The sequence below is a fragment of the Sturnus vulgaris genome, unplaced genomic scaffold, assembly GCF_052056855.1.
Source record: "Sturnus vulgaris isolate bStuVul1 unplaced genomic scaffold, bStuVul1.hap1 Scaffold_198, whole genome shotgun sequence".
NCBI classification, from domain to species: domain Eukaryota; kingdom Metazoa; phylum Chordata; class Aves; order Passeriformes; family Sturnidae; genus Sturnus; species Sturnus vulgaris.
The window spans coordinates 7,338,705-7,359,519 of NW_028276185.1; the positions used below are offsets into that span (position 1 = coordinate 7,338,705).

At 53.3% G+C, this 20,815-nt stretch overlaps 1 protein-coding gene across 1 annotated transcript in view; it reads left to right on the plus strand.

The window, feature by feature from the left end:
- Positions 1 to 9,180: 9,180 nt before the first annotated feature.
- The window catches only part of LOC148217948 (uncharacterized), a 32,912-nt gene continuing 21,277 nt past the window's right edge, over positions 9,181 to 20,815 (plus strand). The window contains exons 1-2 of the mRNA XM_088158330.1: positions 9,181 to 9,259; positions 12,030 to 13,201. Of these exons, the coding sequence (XP_088014456.1) occupies positions 12,057 to 13,201 (1,145 nt within the window). The 5' untranslated portion in view covers positions 9,181 to 9,259; positions 12,030 to 12,056. The remainder of the gene's footprint in view (positions 9,260 to 12,029; positions 13,202 to 20,815) is intronic.

Here is a 20,815-nt window from a genome sequence, read left to right on the forward strand (position 1 = left end):
CACTGGGGAAAGAAATTTTAAAGAACTTTTTAAAGGGTGTTACACCAGTCAATAGGGATGAGTTTAACATGTCAACAGACTGGGAAGAGCCCAAAAGATACCCACAAAGAGAATGCCCATCAACAAAACCTCAACGAAACATCAGCAAATATCAAAGAACACCACCCAGACACTGCCCCCGGCATCGAGCACAGATGGAGACACCTGGTCTGGAAAAGGCTGAGAAAGAAATCCAGGAGTTCGGACCTAATTAACATCACAAGAGGAGAAATCCGGGTCTGCTAAGAAACAAAATACTAAGAACCACACAACTTTGAAGCAATGAGGAATAGACGAGTGGATATCTATGGGTTCAGGCTGTAAAAACTTTATGAAAATCTAGTAAAACTCACGTGTCATGGTATGATTTTCTTGGCACATCCGGGCTATGTGTGGATGAAATGATTTCTGTTGCACACCCCGACCAGAATCAAGTAAAACCTTGACTCTCTAACACTAAAGATATTATTGGAGAGTTTTGTTTTTCCTGCAGTTTAACTGACAAGATTACTCCATTAGAAAAACATTTCATAATAATCCTACATTTATATTATCAGTTAGGATTGGGCCAGGGTTGTGACAGTTTTTACTCCCAGGAAAAGCAGAAAAAACTTGATTGCATTGGAATATTTTTGTACATATTTGCAGGAGGCTCTTAATGATGGCAGAATGTCAGAATGGATTTTTGGATGCACATCTTTAGGTTGCATTTGGCAAAACTAGAAAAGTATTAATGGTGAGACTTTAATGCATAACCAGTTAATACAAAATCGTTTAGAAAAAAAGCAAAGCAAAACAAAACAAAACAAGCAGGTTGTGGGGGTGCACATGTGAATCAGCAAACGGCAGCTCTGGAAGAGAAGAATCGGTTCCAGGCAGCCAGGAGGGGAGCTTTAGAAATGCAAATTACCTGAAGAAAAGTGTGGACAATGCCCCAGGATCTTCTGGCCTGGGGGAGGAATTTGGCTGATTCTCTCTGCCCCTCACCCCAAGCTCTGCCTGCTTGCACAGATGGAATTTGCACAACTAAAGGCAGAGCCCATAGTGAGGATATCTGACTGCAACAGAAATTGGTTAAGATGCAAAGGGAAACAGCAAAGGATGAATGTTGGGAAAACTTCACTAAAAAAAGTGTGGGGGAGAAATTATCCCTCTCCCCAGAGCACTGAGGTGTTTTTGCTAGTCCAGAGAAATCAGTTGGGAATCCAAACATTTGATGATTTAATCAGAGAAAAGGGGTCAATTGATGCAGCCCTGGCTGGAAGGAGTACCCAAAAAAGAGAAAAATATGAACGGCCACCAGAACAAATCCTACAACACCATGGACCAGCCCCTGGGATCCCTAACGAATTCTTATCAGAAGACAGAAAACCCATCCGTAATTTGAGTGGCATAATTAGGCTTAAAAGTGTCCTTGAAATAATAACCAACCAGACAGCTCCAGCTCCTGAACTTCCTGACGACCAATCTACCGAAATGAGGAACGAGACATTTCACCATGGCATGGGATCAGATTATCTATTAACAGAAAGAGGAGGAGTTTGTGGAAAATTAAATCATTCAAATTGCTGTTTGCAAATAGTTGATAAGCGAAAAGTGGTGAAACAGATAACAAAGGAAATAAGAAAGTAGCTCATGTACCAGTCCAAACAGGGAAAAGATTGGAATGGGACACGTTTTCGTGGTTCCCTGGCAGACCATGGCTTAAACGAATGCTGCTCCTCCTCTGACGTGCAGCAGCAATTCTCAGCTTTTTACCATGGAAGACACCTTGCGCCAAAGAGGATGCAGGAAAAGAGATTGAGTCGATGGAAATTAAAAGTTTGTAAGCGCTATTCTTGAGAAAATGAGAGAAGGAGGGATTGAAAGCATTAAGATTAATATCGTAGTAGGGGTGCATATTAACGAGGACATGCAGTAGGCAGATCGGGAAGTCTGAACCTTCCAAGTATCTCAGCCAGAGGGGAATGGGAGAGGGAGATGCAGACGGGAAAATGAGGATAAAAAAGGAGGCTGCATTTTAGACACCGCATGGCAAATGCCGCATGGCCTCTCTCTTTGTTCACCAATAAAGTCACTTTTACAGGACTCCTCTGTCTCCTGCGGGCACACAAACCTCTGGCCACGGGAATTTTCCCGCACAGCCCCGGGCACAGGGCAGACACCTCTGTGCCACCCACAGCAACCGGGACGAGCCAGCGCTGCTCCGGCACCGGCTCCTGCCGAGGCCCCAGCGGGAAGGAGACCGCGGGCAGCCGCTCCCGCAGCGCCCTCAGCCCAGCGCCAACACGGGCCGGCACCGGCACAACCAACCCGCCAGAGCCCCCTGCCGCCCCCGAGGCCCGCAGCGAGCCCCGAGCCCCCGCACAACCGAGCGCGGCTCCCACCTGCGCTGGGGCCGCCTCCGAGCTCCGCCGCCGCCTCCCCGGGCTCCGGCCGCTGCCGGGCCCGCACAGACGCTGCCACAATGGCGCCTTTGCTGCTCTGCCCAATCAGCGCGCGACAACCAGGAGTGACATTGGCACAATCAGCCAATGGCAGCGAGGGCCGGGCTCTGCACACGGCCCAGCCTCGGCCCGCGCTCTCAGGGCCCCCCGGGCTGTGGGAGGGCAAAGGCGGAGATGAGGAACAGCCCTGGAACGGGCCCGGGCCCGAGCCGCCATTGGCCTGGAAACAAACAAAGTTCTCCGCAGCTCCCGGCACGCCTTTCCCAGCCCTGCGTGTTTGCTGGCTCCGGCTCTGCGGGAAGCCCTGGAGCCTCACTTCTCCTACCCCTAATTAGGAATATCAGTGCATATGTTTGATTTCCTCCAGAGTGGGAAAACTTCTCCCAACCCCTGTGGATGAGTGGGGGAGGGGAGAGATTTCTGGCAGAAAACTCGATAAACTCAGAGCAGTGTAATGAGAATAAATGAAGACCCTTTAAACCAGCTTTCCGCTACCCCTCCCTCCTTCCCTCTGCCCCTCCTATCCCGGCAGTGCAGAAACGACGCTCACTTTTTAAATTTTTCATGGTTTCTGAAACCTTAACAAAATATAATAAAGCATTATGACAAACGACGCTGTTGGTTTTGGGGCTTTTTAAAGTCTCATAGGTTTATTAAACTTTAGCATAAAAATACGCCAAAAGACTGAATAAGGAGAAAAATCAGCGCTGGGAGCACAGGACTAAAGCAGCAGACCCGGGTGTGATTTGGGGGCCCAGCGGGGTCCCCGGGCCGCCCCCGCCCCCCCCCGATCTCGGCCAACCGGTGCGAGCGGCGCGGCCCCGCTGCTGAGCACTGACCCCGCCCCGGGGGCCGCCGGGACCCCCCCGAAAAAACCCGCACCTGCACCCCCCCTTCAGTCCCTCCGACCTTCCCAGTCCTGGGGAAAATGGGGAAAGGGGAGGGATCTGGGGCGGGATCACCCGGAGACCCCCGGGGTGAGGAGCAGGAGGGGGGGGGGTTGGGCTCCTGCTGAGTGGGGGGTCCCGCGCGAGGATTTCGGGGGGGTTCGCTCGAGGAATTTTGGGGGTCCTCGTGCGACGGATCCTCGTGCATAGGGCTCCACTCGTGCCACCGTCTCCTCGTGTCACCCAGACCAATCTGGGGAGCTCTTTGTGTCACCCAGAGGAATTTAGGGGGGGCCTCGTGTCACTGAGAGGAATTTTGGGGCTCCTGGTGCCACCGAGACCCCCGCGAGTGTCACCAAGAGCTCCTCGAGTGCCACCAGCAGGAACGGGGGGTTCCTCGTGTCACCGAGGGCCCTGCGAGTGACACCGAGAGCCCTGTGTCACCAAGAGCTCCTCAAGTGCCCTCAGCTCTTTGTGCCACCAGGAGCCCCTGGAGTGCCACCAGCTCCTCGTATCACCGAGAGCCCCTCGTGCCACCAGGACCTCGTGCCAGAGAATTTGGGGAGAGTCTCTGTGCCACCCGGAGCCCCTGAGTGTCACCAGCCCCGTGCCACGGTCCCCAGTGTCACCGGGGTCTCTCTCTGTGTCACACACCAGACCCCCCCTCCGAGCACCAGGACCCCCGAATTTAACCGTCCTCGTGCACCGGGACCCCCTTAGGACCCTCGAGTTTCCTCTCTCCCCTCCTCGTGCACCGGCATCACCGGACCGCCCCCCCTTTCCCGAGGAATCGCCGGAGACCCCCTCCATCAATCACCGGGCACCGGGACCACCAGAGGACCTCCCCCATCAATCAGCACCGTCACCGTGCACCGGGACTCCCCCCCACCATCGAGCAGTGACACCCCCTCATCGTGCATCGGGACCGCCGGACCACCCCTCAAACATCGCCAGCCTCGGGCACCGAGATCACCGGAGACCCCTCCATGAGTCACCGGGACCCCCCCGTCATGCACCAGGACCAGCGGAGACCTCCCCAGGAATCACCGGACACCCCCTCACGAATCACCGGGCACCGGGACGCCCCCTCGGGCACCGGGACTGGACCCCCCCTCGTGTACCGACCACGCTCCGGTGCAGAGGGCCCGGACCCCCCTTTGTGCCCCCCCTGCCCATCCCGGGGATTCCGCCCCTCCCCTTTGACTTCTCCCGGGAACAGGAGCGGGAATGGGGGGGGGGGCCGTGCGCTGGGGGGGGCACCGGGGTGTCCCCAGCACCGGGGGGAGTCCCTTGGGGTTCGCTCCTTTCCCCCCTCTCCTCCTCCAGTTATCACCAGGGACCCCCCCTAATTTACCGGGGCTCCCCCTATTCACTGCACCCCCGTTCCCCGACCGCCCCAAAGCGCTGGGACCCCCCGGATACTTGGGACCACCCCAGGGCGCCAGGACCCCCCCCTCACTCACCGCCCCTCCCCCATCCATGGGACCCCCTCACTCACCGCTCTCCCCCCGTCACCAGGACCCCAAAATCCATGGGACTCCCCCCACACTCATCAAGACTCCCCCCAAATCCATGGGACCCCTCCCTCCCCCCCACTCACCACCCCCTTCTCAGCACTCCCCGGGCCCTCCCCATTGATCGAACGCCCCCATGGCCCCCCCAGCCCCTCGCCCTCGCATTGGGCCCCCCCGGGGCCGAGGCAGAGCCCTCCCTGAGGGACACCCCTCATCCCCGGCCTGCAGCCGCCCATGGAGCCGCTGACCACAACTCCCTGCCTGCGTCCATCCGGCCAATTCCTCTGGCCCCGCACAGCCCAGCCTGCAAAGCCAGCACCTGCTGGGCACCTGCTCCATGCCACTTCCAGGGGCTTGGGCTGCTGAAGGGCTGCTGGGCTGGGCCCTTTGTGACACAGGGCCGTTCTATCGGGTTCCTGGGTGCTGTTGGCCATTCTGTTGTCCTGGTGACATGGCACAGCCCCGCCCTGCAGGGGTATATACGGGGCACAGGGCCCTGCGCTGCCCAGGGCCAGGAGTGCCACTGGCTCAGGAGGAAGCAGCTCCTGGGACCTCTGTGCTCTAGACGACGTTACACATGGAGGAGGAAAAGGTGAACCCTGTTATAAATGAGAGACAAAAGTCTCGATATTCAGCAAAATTTAGGTTGCTTTATTTGATATAGAAAGAGCAAGCAGCGCTGGGGAACGTGAGGGGTCACCGCCCACTCCACGCTCCACCCAACCTTGGTTTGCAGCCTCTTCCTATACTGTGGTTTCTCATTGTAGTCAACAATTTTTTGAATTTTTGTTGTCATAAGCAGTGGTGGTTGAATAAACATCCTTACACAAATTCACAAAGCCTTTGGGTGATAATCAGTCACAGATAGCCATCTGGTCCTTGTAGATAACCACCAGAGAAGTTCTGGGAGTCTGGTTCTTGAGATAAGCAGTATTGATCAGACAAAGGCAGGAAGGGCTTTTTGAGAAGTCTGATTTTGCAAGGTGGTAGCTGATAAAACTCATTTGGAAAACATAACATAACATATTATATAATGTAACATAATACAACATAATATAACATAACAAGGTGATTTTAAACAGAATTATTTTATCATATAATTTCCAATATCTAGTGTCCATGCTTCACTTCAGAGCTTAGTATACTGGTTTATACAAACCCCAATGCTTTTGTGATTAACACGAATCTTTTATCAATTATCACATCAGTCAAATCCAAAACAGTGGGAACATTCTGACAAGTCTCCTAGAAAATCCTAACGTATTTAACACTAATGCTCCGAAGAAGATCAGATCTTAATCTGTAAACACATTCCTGGTAGTCAGAGGCCATCTCACTAGTAGAGGGGAGAAGCTTCCTGCAGATGCAAGAGCCTCCTTGGTTTCATGTGAATCTTTCCTGCTGCAAAGCGTGGGGGGTTCCCCACTGGAACAGGGACAGCGTTCTGGGAACTGACTGTAGGCTGAACACAAGTGGCTCCAAGACACTTCCTGCTGGGACACTTGCCTCTGGGAACAGCTTCTTGGAGATGGCTGGGCTCCCCTTTTTACTTCCAGGCATTTCCTGCCCATCTGCATCCTCAGCGATGAGGCTGTTTGTCTCACAGCCGTGGCTCTGAGGGAGCAGGGACGCCTGTCCAAAGGGCTGCCTCCCTCTGCACTCTGGCTGCTCTCACCCAGGCTCTGGCAGGGGTGAAGGCTCTTGCAGAAATATCCCAAGGCTGGAGATCTTCCTCACCCTGCTCCTCCACTGCTGATGCCACAGAGTTCCCTGCACATGGGAACATCACCTTTTCTTCTGCAGGAACCTGTTCCAGCACAACACCAAGGGTCTTCTCCTGTGGCACCACCACAGCATCCTTAAAGCTGTGGACTAGCAAGTGACAGCTCCTGGAAACTTCTGCTGTGTGTCTGGCTGTAGGAAACCCCTTCTGGAATGCCCTTGGTCTCCATTTTTTGCTTTCTGGATTTTCCTGGCCAATCTGCATTGATTGCCAGCGAAAATCGCGAGGGTGCGGCGTGAGCAGCGGCCGAAAGCGCTGAGCGGGGCCATCAAACCCAGCCCAGCAACTCCCGGCGTTCGCCAGCCCAGAGGTGGCGCGGACAGCGCGGCCGAGGGTGGAGAACCAGCCCGGCTGTGCGGGAGGGCTCTCACGTGGGAATGTGGTTCTCTAAGAAGGCCATAACTAAATGCTTGCATGGGGGTTTTGGCTTCTGGAGCAGTGGGGTAGGGCTGTTGTTGGTCCCTACCCCTCCATCCCAGGATGATGCAAGGGGTGAGGGATGCCGTGTGTGCTGTGCACTGGCAGTGATCCTCAAGAAATCCTATGAGTCCTCTCTTTCAAACTAGTCAAGCTCCTGGAAAAGATGGGTCCAAAAAAAAAGTGTTCAGTTTTGTGCCCTCCTGCCCTTGTGGGGTGAGGGGCAGGAGGCAGAGGTCCAGCTTGGTCTCTCTCTGACCTTTCCTTTGAGTCAACACTGTCTGCTCCCACCACAAAGGCACAGAGGGTGCTCTTTGCCCCCACCAGTGGGAAGTGGCTCTGCTGAGCCCACTAAGAGTGCTGGAAGATGAGTCTGTGAACGAAACAGTTGAATATTGCCTAGAGGGGGGTAGCAGGCAGTAGATGTGCCACCATTCTCTTTCCAGGAACCCACGGGGAGTACTAGAACAGAGGTCTGTGAGGCTGAGAGGTTGAATATTGCCTGGGAGGGTGGCAGGCACTGGATGTGACTCGACTCATGTGGGCACTGGCCTGGCCTTTCCTGTTTGTACAGTGAGCTCACTGTTCACCGCGGGTGTTCTCTTTCCAGCACTGGGAGGGAGATTTCTAGGTTGTCTTTTGTTTCTTCATTAAAGGCGAATGATGGTGGGCAGAGCTCTGCAGAGAGTGAGATGAAGAAAGGAAAAGGGTTGGTTGCCCCTAAAACATGAGAGGAGATGAACAGTCCCATTGTCCCCCCCTGAGCCTCGCCAGAGGGAAATAACCAAGAAATTGTCCCCAAAGACAGGGTTTTGTGTAGCCTTGTGCTGCCTGCAGGAATGCAGCACCTATATTCGAGTATGTGTGTGGGGGAGGGTTGTGAAGTAAGAAGAACTTCTAGTGACATATTTTAACTAATTGTAGGCATGAACTGTGCCACCATGTCCCACCCATACTCCCCTCTCCTGTCCCCATCCCCACCGTGTCATGACCCCACAGAGAGACCCACAGGGGGGTCGGGGCCAGGAGGGCTCTAGAAAAGTGCAGTGCACAGGTGTGCCACTGTGCAGAGCTCTGTGTGCACACACAGACACCGAAGTGCACACGTGTGTCAGTGTGCACAGCTGCACACACGGATATTTTCTAGCGTGTCCAGATGTAAGAGTGCCCGTCCTGCTTTGCACAGTGTCCATGTGTGCGGGTGTGCACAGCACTGTTCACATCTGTGCACTGCTGTGTACACGTGTGTGGAGTCTGTGCACAGCTCTGTGCTTGTAGGTGTGCACAGCTCCGCAAGGGTGAGCACGGCTCTGTGTGGGACATCCGTGTGTCAATGACACTGCACGTATTCGTGTGCACGAGCTCTCTAAGGACAACAGGTCTTGTGCCTGTGGGCAGGTGAGCATTAGTGGAGACTGTGCCTAGGTGGGTGTGTGTCTGTGTGTCTGTGTGTCTGTGTGTGTGTCTGTGTGTCTGTGTGTGCCCGTCTGTAAGAGCCAAAACCAGCTATGTGGGTCTCCAGACGGCTCTTTAAGATGCTGTTTTTTGTATCCAGATGATACCGCAATTCACAGGTCGTGGAGCCTTTTCAGCCACAGCTGTAGGTTGGTCTGAAGCTTCTCTAGTTCTGGTTACAGTGCATTCTATACTTTCCATTACAGAGCATCCTTTACTGTTACCTATAGCCTGTCCTTACTACTAACATTACCATATTCGTGTTACTATTGTCCAATCACCAAAGGTTAGTATGACACACTTTAAGCTAGAAGTACTTTTTCAGTTTTCTTGCATTGGAAAATTCTGAGATCTTTTCTCTACTTGCCACACCAGCTTTCTTGTTTGTCTGTGAAAATCTTTTTGCTTGTTAAGAACATCTTTTGTTTGAGATGGATTTATCCTTTGCTCTAAGTCACACAAGCCCCGTCCCCCTCGCTCGCTCTTTGTCTCCTGGTGGCGGCGGCCCCGGGGCCGGGCTCTCCCCGGCTCTGCCCAATCAGCGCGCGAATTCGAGGAGTGACAGCGGAACCAGCCAATCGCCGCGAGGGGCGGGCTCTGCACGCGGCACGGACTCTGCTCCCTTTGCCCGAGCTCCGCCATTTCTCGGAAACCTCGCCTGAGGAGCGGGCAGGAGGCCAAGGAACCGCTGCTGCCCTGAACCGCCGGGAGCTCGGGGTGAGCGGGAGCTGAGGGCACTGGGAGCTGGGGGTGAGTCCGGGATGGAGCCCAGACCCACCTGCAGCCTCGGCAGGAGCCGATGCCGGAGCAGCGCTGGCTCGTCCCGGTTCCTGTGGGTAGCACAGAGGTAGCTGCCCTTGTCTCTGGGGCTCTACGGGATAATTCACGTGGCGAGAGGTTTGTGTGCACAAAAGAGACAGAGGAGTCCTGTAAAAGTCACTTTATTCATGAACAAGGGGAGAGGCCATGCGGCATTTGCCATGCGGTCTCTAAAACGCAGCCGCCTTTTTATCCTCATTTTCCCGGCCGGATCTCCCTCTCCCTTTCCCCACTGCCTGAGGTACTTGGAGGGTTCAGACTTCGCGATCCGCCTACTTCATGCCCTCGTTAATATGCACCCCTCCTTTTGTATAACATCCGATATTCCCGGCTCTGTTAAGTGTTTCTCCTTCTCGAAGTTCAGGAATTGAGAAGGATCTTGGCTGAGCAGTTGTCCGTACCAATTAATTTTCTGAAAATGATGGTTTGTCTTGTTACTTCCTTTTGTACAAATTCCTGGCCCTGTCTCCAGGCACATTCATCTTACTCTGTTCAAACCCTCTTCTCATTTTCTCAATAATTATCTTTACTAACTTTATTACCATTGACTTAGTCTCTTTTCCTGGATCCTCTTTGATTTTGGGATTATTCTCAGTGACCTCATTCCCTGTCCTTTTGTAGCCGTTTCTGGATCAGGAGGCCTGGCTGCCACCTGCGTCCCCTTGCTCACCTGCTGAATGAGCTGCACTCAGTGCATGGTAAAAAGATGAGAGTTGCTGCAGCACATCAGAGGAGGAACAGCATTCGTTTAACCCATGGTGTGCCAGGGAACCACAGAAACGTGACCCATTCTCATCCTTTCTACATTTGGATTGGAATATGAGCTGTTTTCTTCTTTCCTTTGTTATCTGTTTCACCACTTTTTGGTTATCATCTGTTTGCAAATAGCAGTTTCAATCATTTAATTTTCCACAAACTCCTCTCCTTCTTTTAATAGATAATCTGATTCTATCCCATGGTGACATGTGTCATTCATCATTTCCTTGGATTGGTGGGCAGTAAAGTCAGGAGCTGGAGCTGTCTGTTTAGTTATTATTTCGAGGACAGTTTTTAACCTAATTATGCCACTCAAATTATGGATGGATTTTTTTTGTCTCCTGGTACGAAATCATTAGGGCTTCCAGGGGCTGGTCCGTGGTGTTGTAGGATTTGTTCTGGTGGCCGTTCATCTTTTTCCCATTTTTGGGTGCTCCCTCCAGCCAGGGCTGCATCAATTGACCAATTTTCTCTAAATAATCATCAAATACTTGGATTCCCAACTGATTTCTCTGAACAGTGACAGCACATGTTGGACTGGGGAGAGGGATTATTCCCCCCTCCCACATTTTTCATGAAGTTTTCACAACGTTTTCCTTTGCTGTTTCTCTTTGCAGCTTAACCAATTTCTGTTGCAGTTAGATATCCTCACTATGGGCTCTGCCTTTAGTTGTGCAAATTCCATCTGTGCAAGCAGGCAGAGCTGGGGGTGAGGGGCAGATGGACTCAGGGAAATTCCTCTCCCAGGGAACAAGACCCTGGTACATTGTGCACACTTTGCCCTAGCTGTGTTAATTTGCATTTCTAAAGCTCCTATCCTGGCTGTGCCTGGGTCCAATGCTTCTATTCCAGAGCAGTCATTGGGTGATCCACAAGTGCACCCCCACAATCTGCATTATTTTTTGCCATTTTTTTTTCCTTTTTAACAATATTTCTTAAATGTTTATGCATTGAAGCATCACCTTTAAAGCTTTTCTGGTATTGCAAAATCTACCCTAAACGTGAACATGGAAAAACCCATATGGAAATGTTGCCATCATTAAGAGCCATTCAAAAATATACACAAAAATTTCCAATGCAATCAAGATTTTCCTACTTCTTCTCCAAGGAGTAAAAATTGCTTGTCACATCCTTGGCCCAAACCTAACTGACAACACAAAAGTAGGATTATTCTCCACTAGATGGAGAATTACCAGGGTAAAAAATTTCACACACCAATTCCAAGGGAGATAATGGAATATCTGCCCTGGATCTGGCACTTTTTCTGGCCAAAGCCAATGGCAAAAGCCATAGCCATGGCATCTTGGCTTCTATCACCAGCTTCCAAAGGTGTTTCTTTATTTCCTGTTTGTTCTTTCAACCTGACCTGAGCTCTGGGGGTGCAAGGGCTTGTGAAGGTCCCATTGTATTCCTAAAGCAGCCATGGATGCACGTGGGAGGAGCAGGTGGGATTGTGCAGGAGAAAGAGGAATAATAGGAGGAAGAGTAGGGACACAGGAGTAGGAAGAGAAGAAACAGGAAGGAGCACAAGGTTCCCCCCTCCCTGTATCTGCAGCCTCTCCCCAGGCCTCAGGAGCATTGTCCCCATCGCATGCAGCAGGTGACCGGAGAGGGGGATCCATGATTTTCACATGGGTTAATCTTGGTATTTCTGAGCTTTATTTGGCTAAATGTTGGTGCTTTGGTTTTTTGCAGCAGTTGAAGCTTTCTATTTTGGAGAGGGTTTTGGCTAAATCTTGGTGTTTGTGGGGATTTTGATCTGCGTCATGATGTTTGGAGGATTTTTGGTTTGAATCTTGGTGTTTTGGAGGTTCTTACAGACACAAGATGCCCAATGAGTTCCTGAGTTGCACTTGGACAAGGAGGAACACCCAGCCCAACACACTCTTCTCTTGTTTTTTCCCCAAACCAGGATTTTTCATTCCCAAGGCATTGGCAGATGGAGGAGGAAAAGCCCCGGAGATCCCTCTTGAGGAGGGGCTGCAAACCCAGCCCAGGGAGCTGCGAGGAGGAAAGACCCTCCCTGAGCCAGGAAGGCGGCCGGAGATCCAGGCAGAGCTCAGAGCTGGTGGAGAAGCCTCCTGGAGGGGAGAAGCCCCACGAGTGCTCGGAATGTGGGAAGGGTTTCAGGTACAGCTCCCAGCTGATCCGGCACCAGAGGATCCACACTGGCGAAAAGCCCTATGAGTGTGGGGAATGTGGGAAGGGATTCATCAACACCTCCAGCCTGATCCGGCACCAGAGAGTCCACACTGGGGAAAAGCCCTATGAGTGTGGGGATTGTGGGAAGAGCTTCAGGAACAGCTCCAACCTGCGCCAGCACCAGATGATCCACACTGGGGAAAAGCCTTACGAGTGTGGGGAATGTGGGAAGGGATTCAGAGACAGCTTCTGCCTGATCCGGCACCAGATGATCCACACAGAGGAAGGGCCCTACGAGTGTGGGGAATGTGGGAAGAGCTTCACCGACAGCTCCAGCCTGATCCGGCACCAGGTGATCCACACTGGGGAAAAGCCCTACCAGTGTGGGCAATGTGGGAAGAGTTTCAACTACAGCTCCAGCCTGATCCGGCACCAGGTGATCCACACAGGGGAAGGGCCCTACAGCTGCTTGCAATGTGGGAAGAGCTTTGGGTGGAGCTCCGGCCTGATAAACCACCGGCGCACCCACACTGGGGAGAGGCCCTACGAGTGTCTCAAGTGTGGGAAGAGGTTTCAGAGAAGCTCCACTCTCGTCAGACATGAGCGGATTCACACAGATGAGAGGCCCTTCCGCTGCCCCGACTGCGGGAAGAGATTCAACCGCAACTCCACCCTCACTCTCCACCGGCGCATCCACACTGGGGAGAGGCCCTACAAGTGTCCCAAGTGTGGGAAGAGGTTTCAGACCACCTTTAATCTCCTCGTACATGAGCGGATTCACACAGAGGAGAGGCCATTCTCCTGCCCTGACTGCGGGAAGGGATTCAAGCAGAACTCCACCCTCACTGTCCACCGGCGCATCCACACTGGGGAGAGGCCCTACGAGTGTCCTGAGTGTGGGAAGAGCTTCTCCAGGAGCTCAACCTTGACCCAACACCAACGGAGTCACCACTAAGGGAAGCCCTGTGAGTGCCCCGAGTGTGGGAAGAGCTTCGTGCTCTGCTCCAGCTCCATCCCCCATGGGAGGATCGGTGTTGGATGATCCCCAGTGACCCCCGTTGGGCAGAGCTCTGGTGATCCCTGTTGGATAGGGGAAAGGGGTTGGAGAGATTTCTTTCCCTTCTCCTTGTGCTGCTGTGATTTGGTTGGTAATAAATTCCCTCGCTGTGCCCAGGCTGGCTCTGTTGTTCCCGTGCCGGTGCTCGGGGCGGGATCTCTCCTGTTCCTTCTCTCAACTCCCGGGGCTGTCCTCAGCCAATCAGAGAATGCGATGAAGAAGATTCAGCCAATGAGAGAGAGCAGCTGTGATGACTCACCGGTTGCCGGGCAGACTCACAGCACCCAGTGTTCCCCACCTGGGCAGGTGTAAGGGTCGGTCCGAAATTCCCCTCGATTTTGCCTCCCGACCGTCGCAAGGAGACCTCGAGGACCCCACCCAGGCTGACTCTGGACAATGGTTTACTGGCCGGGCCAGGTGGATGCTCGTGACTGTGTGCTGGTGTATTGTGTTCACTGGACTGTGCTGTCGTGGCACCAACCAAAGGTTGTGTTGTACCAACTGAGGACTGCTTGTCCGTACTTGTCTCCTGCAGCACCACACAATGGTCCATAAATCTTCCCACCTCTTGGCCAGAGGCCACTCGCTTTGGAGAAGGACTATAAAAGAGCGACCCTCTGGGAAAGACCCTTTGAGATCTCTCCACTGATGAAGACCCCTGAGATCTCCCCACGGACGAAGACTCGTCTATCGGATGACCCGTGAGGACGCCCGTCTCGTCTGTTGGTAGCTATTCTCCCATCCCTTCCTTTCCTTCCCCTTTCCCTATACTTTGTTTCCTATACCTCTCCCCTTTACCGTAACTGAATTGTTGGCATTTGATGAAATGCATTGCTGTTGTTGAATAAACTGATTTTCTGCTGTTGAATAAACTGATTTTGTCCCCTGCATTTTGCCTGTTTGCACCTTTGAGATCAAAAGAACCATCACGACCCCCACTCTGCATTAATAGCGGATGGTGACAGCAGGGTCTGCAGCGGCTGCTGGGACAGGAGCTTTGTGGGCAGAGAAAAGGGGGTAACACTGAGCCAGGGTTCCCCAGGGGGAGCACACAGGCTCTGGAGGAGGGGGCCCACGACTCGTTAGGACCCCCTCTCACCTTCTTGCACAGGTAGAAGCCGAACTCCAGTGCCAGGAAGATGAAGCCCACCACGGAGTCCCCAATCCCCATCAGCACCTTGGTGTCGACGGTGTCTGGCAACATCTCTGGGGGTTCACAAGGGTCAGAACCCCCCCAGACCTGTCACAGATACCCGAAACCCCTCTAAGCACCCTCCCAATTGCCTCCAGCCCACGTAGGACCCCTTAAAATCTCCTCCCAGTCTCTTTCCAGCACGACCAACCTCATTCCAACCCCTGCTTTTCCATTCCTGATCTTCCATCCCCTCCAGGCTCACTCAAATCCCTCCCAGTTACACCCAGCATCCCCAGACTCCCTCCCAGTGCCCACCAGGACCCCCGGAACCCCATCCCACCCTCCCCAACATCCTTCAGACACCTCAGCCATTCTAAAACCCCCAGCCTTACTCCCAGTTTAAACCAGGCTATCTTAAACTCTCTCCCTGTTACTCCCAGCACACCTCAATTCCCCTACCAGTCCCCCCAATACCTCCCTCACTCCCCCCCGCTGTGGGGTCCGGGCCGTGCCCCAGTGCCGGCTCAGGGGGTGCTCCAGGCTGACGTGCTCCACCTGGAGCTGGAGCTGACCCCGTGCCGGGGGGGTTTTCCAGCAGCACCAGGAGCTGGTAGAAATCCAGTCTCTGTTGGGGACCAGGTCGGTGGCCACCACGTGTCCCGAGAGCTCCTGCTGGCCCTGGAACCAGCTCAGCTGGATGTCGGCAGGGTAGAAACCCATCAGGGGGCAGAGCAGGCAGCCGGGGCCAGCGACCCCATCCCCAACAAAGCTCCCACTCCAGCTCTGTCCCTGCCTGGGACTTGCCCACAGCTCCCCAAGGCCCTTGTCCCCATACAGGGTCTCTGCAATGCCCTGGCCTTTGCCCAAGCCAGCACTGGCCCTGAGCAGGATGTGCCCATCCCAAGGAATATGGGGAAGTTGGCACTTCTCCTAGAGCAGCCATTGGGATCTAATTGGACAAACAGAGGTGCCCAGTCAGGGGAGGGATGTTGGTCCTGTCAGAATCTCTGATAAGCCCTGTTTACCCAGGGCCTGAAGCACCAGGAAGACATTCAGACATCTTGGGCATCCAAGAAGTGAAAATCCCCTGAGAAGTGGTTCCTGAGAGCTGTCCATGGCTGTGATTCCCCCGCTGCCCGTTCCCTCCCAGAGCTTTCCCCGTGGGACAGCCCAGAGCTGTGGAAATAATGGGTGGTGTGGATGTGGGAAGTGCCACACCTGAGCAATTCCTCAAGCTTCAGCCTTGTCTTGAGGTGATCATTTCCCAGTTCTCTCCAGTGTCTCCAGTGCCTGGAGATTCAAATCACCTGGCTATTTCCCAGGTTCATGACACCTCTGTCCTCTCATATCCCAATTTTCTGAGGTTCTGGAGTCTCATTGTCCCAGGAAGAGGGGGTCAGTCCATCTCCTGTTTCTCCGTGGGGCAGGAGGATGAACAGTGGCAATTCTGCTCAGACCCACTGGGTGAGTGGCTGGGCTCAGCTCTGGGGTGTCTGGAAGGAAAAACCCTTGGAGAGGAGGGGTACCGGGAGATGGGGGGTGTGGGGCTGGGGGCTGTTGGAGGATGGATTGTGTTGGAGTGGGGGTGTCCCCACAGGGTCCCCAGCTGCCTTTGGATCCCTGCCTGCCCCCCTCGGCCCCCCGGGTGCCCGGTCCCCTCCAGGGGCAGCTGCCCCGTGCAGGAAGCTGCAGGGATGCGGGGAGCGGGGCTGGATCCGTGCCACAGCCGGGATGGACTCTGTGCCAGGGCTTGTGGCCAGGGCTGGGGGCTGTGCCAAGCCGGGCTTTGGCCTGGGGTCTGTCAGGGAGGGCGCAGGGAGGAGTCCCGGCAGGGATAAAGGTGCTCCTGCCCTGCTGCAGCCTCAGCCAGCACTGCCCAGTGCGAGAGGAAGATGAAGGTGGCTGTGCTCAGCGTGGCCCTGCTCTTCTCCATCCTGCTGTGCCCCCCGGCACAGGCCAAGGTGAGGCACCAGCCAAACGCTGTCCCCACACCCTGCCCTTTGTCCCCTCCCATCCCACCCTTTCGGTTTCTTCAGGAATTCCGTCCCTGCTTCCTCCTCTGTGTCCTCTCCAGGGTCCCCAAACGCCTCCCACTGACCATTCCCGAGGCCTTTCCTTCCATGTCTCCTCCCGTGAATCCTTTGCCTTTCTTCCTGGTCACTGCAGCGGGTTCCCCTTCAACAGTTCCCCGAGTCACCCCCCACCCTTCCCAAATCCTCACTCGGTCCTGTCGCTTTTGTCCCCACCCATCCTCGTTCTTCTGTCCCCACCCAGCCCCTCCCTTGCATTCCCATGTCCCTACCCTGCAATTCCTTTCTCCTCCCCTGTACCTCACACCGAGCCCCTTCCCCAGACCCAGCCCAGTCCCTTGATCCCTCCATTGACCCCAGTTCAGTGTCTTTGGGTCTCCCCCCACCTCAAACAGATCTCCTTGGAGGCCCTGAATTCCCACCCCATCACCTCCACCCTGCTCCCTGTCCCCCCACAGCCCCACTGGATCTAATCCAGGCCAAACTTTTGTTCTTGATTCCCAGGCGCTCCTGGAAGGAACCCAAGATGATCTGCGGGAGGTGAGTGGGGTGCTGGGATTGGAGGGCATTCCCTCTGGGAATTTGGGGGCAGTTGTGTCCCCCCATCCTTTGCTGGCACCGGGTCCATCCCAGTTCCCAGCGAGGTCTCCTGGTCTCTCTGCAGATTGATGTAGACGATGTCGTGATCCTGGAGACGCCTCTGGTGGGTACCACGAGTTCTGGCAGTGTCAGACCCTCCCCTTGCATGGCCACCACACCCCAGACCATCCCAGTTTGTCCCAGAATAGCCCAGTGCACCCCTACTGACACCCCAGACAACTCCCCTGCCCCACAGATCCTCCCCAGAGCGCCCCTTTCCCAGGCCCCCATTGCATTCCCATCCCTGTTCCCCCAGCACCCCCCTGGGTGACCCAGGACGCAGCCCCTGCCCCAGCTGTGCCTCTTGGCAGGACCCCAGGGCTTCTGGCCAGGAGCACAGCAGCTCCTGCCCCCTATTTCCCCGCACAGGTCCCTTCCCCAATGACCCCTGTTCTTTCCCCACCTCCCAGTGCAGCCCAGTGCCCCCAGTGTGTCTCTAATGCTGTGTTTGTCCCCAGCCCCCTCTTGTTGAGAAGCTGGAGGCTGTTCTGCGGCAGAAGCGCCTGGCTGCCTCTCTGGGTGTCTAGGTGAGCCGTGCCTGCAGGGAGAGGGGTGGGGACAGGGCCCCTCTCATTTCCCAGTGGGCACCAGAGGTCACCTTCTGGGTTTTGATTTTTAGGATTGCAAGCTGTGGGGACACCATTGTCCTGATCCCCTCTGGTGGCATGAGGAGATGATCATCCCTGGAGGAACCTCCTGAACCCTTTGAGCCCTGGGCCATTTCCCCTGAATAATCAATAAACCCTTTGAGCAAAGCTTTGCTCTGTGTCCGTGTGTATCTTACAAACAAACTCCCCCCAAATCTCCAAGAGGTTTCCCCCAGAGGTGTTGTCTTGTCCCTGTGTCCATCTGCACATCCTGTCACTCTGTCACTGTCACCTCCCCACATCTCTGACCCTGCTGGCACCTCCCAGATTGGCACTGAACTCCTCCCTCCCACTCCCCACCACCAGGAATGACCATGGGAGGGAGCTCAGACCAGGAGCACCCAGGCCAGGCATGGATAAGGAGCACCTGGCAGAGGCAGGGAGAATCCCCCATTCCAGGGGGTTGTGGGGTGCAAGGGGGGCACCTGTGTCCCCTCCCAGCCCCAGGGCTACAAACCAGGGAGGAGATGCCTCTGCTGCCTCAGCTCAATCACTTCCCTCTGGCCAAGTCTCCAGCTGCAGCACAACCTCTAGAGGAGACTTTCCACAAGGAAGACAGAAGGAAGGAATTGTTTCTTCCCTCTCCCTCATCCCTCCCCCTCGTGTTGATTTCCTTGTCATCTCTTATCAAACCCAACAGAAAAGCGTCTGCAATGAGGTGTTTCTGAAGGTTGGTTCATAAACAAGGCCAAAGGAAGGATTTCAGCCAGGGCAAAAGCGAGAAACGTGGGATTTGGTCAGGTAGTTTAAAACATGAGAATTTCTAAACACTGGAAATCCAGAGGCTACTAAAGCAGAGTTTGCAGTAGGAATGGTCCATTATCCATTATCCTCCCTCTTTCCACTGCTCATTTGTCACATCCCAACTCCAGAGGAGCAGATTATGGAAAGCAGACCTGCAGGGAGTGGTGGAGGCTTAAATCCATAGAGAGGAAGAAAGAGTGAAAGCAGGAAAGAAAATAATTCCAGTTGTTTTCTTCATCATAACTGTTGGAACCCTGGACACCAAGAGTTTTAGACTTTTCTGTGCTGACAGATACTGACCCACAAGAAAATACAGTTTTTGACCTGAGGCTGTGGAGAAGGCTTCCAAAATTGAATTATAGAACTGGGATCACTGGTGTGTAGTTTGAATAGAAGTGTGTAATATCACATGGTGGAAATTTTGGAATTTAGGGTTTTAGAATATAGTAATATGTAGGAGGCAAATTGGAAGTTTTAGGGAGGAGGTTTCTTTCTTCTTCATCTTCATGGGTCTAGGTGAGATCTTGTTTAATTGGATAGGAAATTCCACATTGCAGGTCACAGGTGATTGGTTATTGGGTTAAAAGTAAAAATAATTTAGATGTTTGTTCTTAATTGGACAGTTAGGTCTTAAAAGGCCTTGTAACGACAGAGATACATCACCATTTTTAGCTTGTTAGCTAGACGTGCTGTAGAAGTCACTGTAATATAGATAAGAATAAACATTGGAGTCAAAACACGAAATACTGTCTCTCAAGCTTTTAATCCTGACTCTGGCAGAGGAGAAAAAAGAAGAAAAATCACAATAATAACAACCACAAATAGCTCTGTACCCCATATGCAATATTCAGATGATGAGGCATGTTGCTCATTTTTAATGCCAAATGTCAATACTTTGCAAATTGTTCCTGGATTAGAACAAACCACAGGCCAATAACTGACCCAGTTTGTCTCCTATATCAGAAATCATTAAACCAAGATGTGTTCCCCTGCAGCTGAGAAGGCCGTTTGATTCCTTTTGTTCTCCTTTTGTCCTGAGTTCATGACTTCAGATGAACTGGAAGGGTCCTGGCACCACAGAATGTGGCTGCAGTGACAAGAATCAAAGCCCCAAGTCACCATTAAATGCACTCGATCCACAGCTCCCATGGCCCAGCAGCAATTCCTGCCCCTGCCCCCTGCTCTGGGTCAGCCTGACGGGCTCGGCTCTGGTGTGCAGGGCTGGCTCCTGCAGGACACAGCGCTCGGAGCCGCTCTGTGTCCCGCAGCTTCGGCATCTCCGGCGCCGCTCCATTCCCGCTCCGCCGCCGTTCCCTTCGGCATCTCCAGCACTGCTCCCAGAACAGCTGCCAGGCCTGTTCCACTCTTTATCCACCCATTTGCCATTGATGCTCCATTGAATCACGGAATCACAGAACTGAGGTTGGAAAAGACCTTTGAGATCATCCAGTCCAACCAATGACCCAACAGCACCTTGTCACCAGCCCATGGCACTGAGTGCCACATCCAGTCTTTCCTTAAACACTTCCAGGGATGGTGACTGTTGGATCCCAGAAACCTGGTACTTTTGAACTTTCTGTGCTTTCTGATACTGACCCCCAGGAGAACACTGCTTTTGATTTGAGGCCTTGGAGAAGGCTTCCAAATTTGAATAATAGAGTTGGAGTCACAGGTGTATTATTGGAATAAAATATGTGATTTCACATGGTGAAGGGTTTGGAATTTGGGGTTTTTAGAATATAGTAAAATTTATATGTCCTGGTTTAGGGCAAATTTGGGGGGAAAACCTTTGGAAGGAGCCCCCAGAAAGCAAACACCCACGACTCCTCCCCCCACCACCGGAAAAATTTCCTCAGAGAGGTGTGGGAAAAAACCTGTTTATTTAACAAGCAAAACACTCCCCAGCACAAAAAAAGACATGATGATAAAAAACTCTTTCACCCCTCTGAATGGATGACAAACTCAGAGAGTCTCTCCTGCGAGTGGTCGCTCAGTTATCAGTCTCTGGCGCTGGGGAATGACTGCTGCAGGTGACAGAATGCAGACTGCCGGTGTTCCTTGGTGTTTCCCAGGTCCCCGTCCAGAACAGGTTCAGATGGTATTCAGGAAAGGGAGAGAAAAAAAACAGTCCAGAGAAAAAATTGGACTGCCTAGCTGAGCTAACTAATAAGCAAAAGCAAGGGCAAAAGCAAAAAAAGTAGGAGCAAAAGTGAGCAAGCGAGCAAGCCTCTCCTAAACACAGACCATGGGGGAGATGAGCCGGCTGATAACAAGACAAAATAAACCTTCACTTTCAGATTCAGT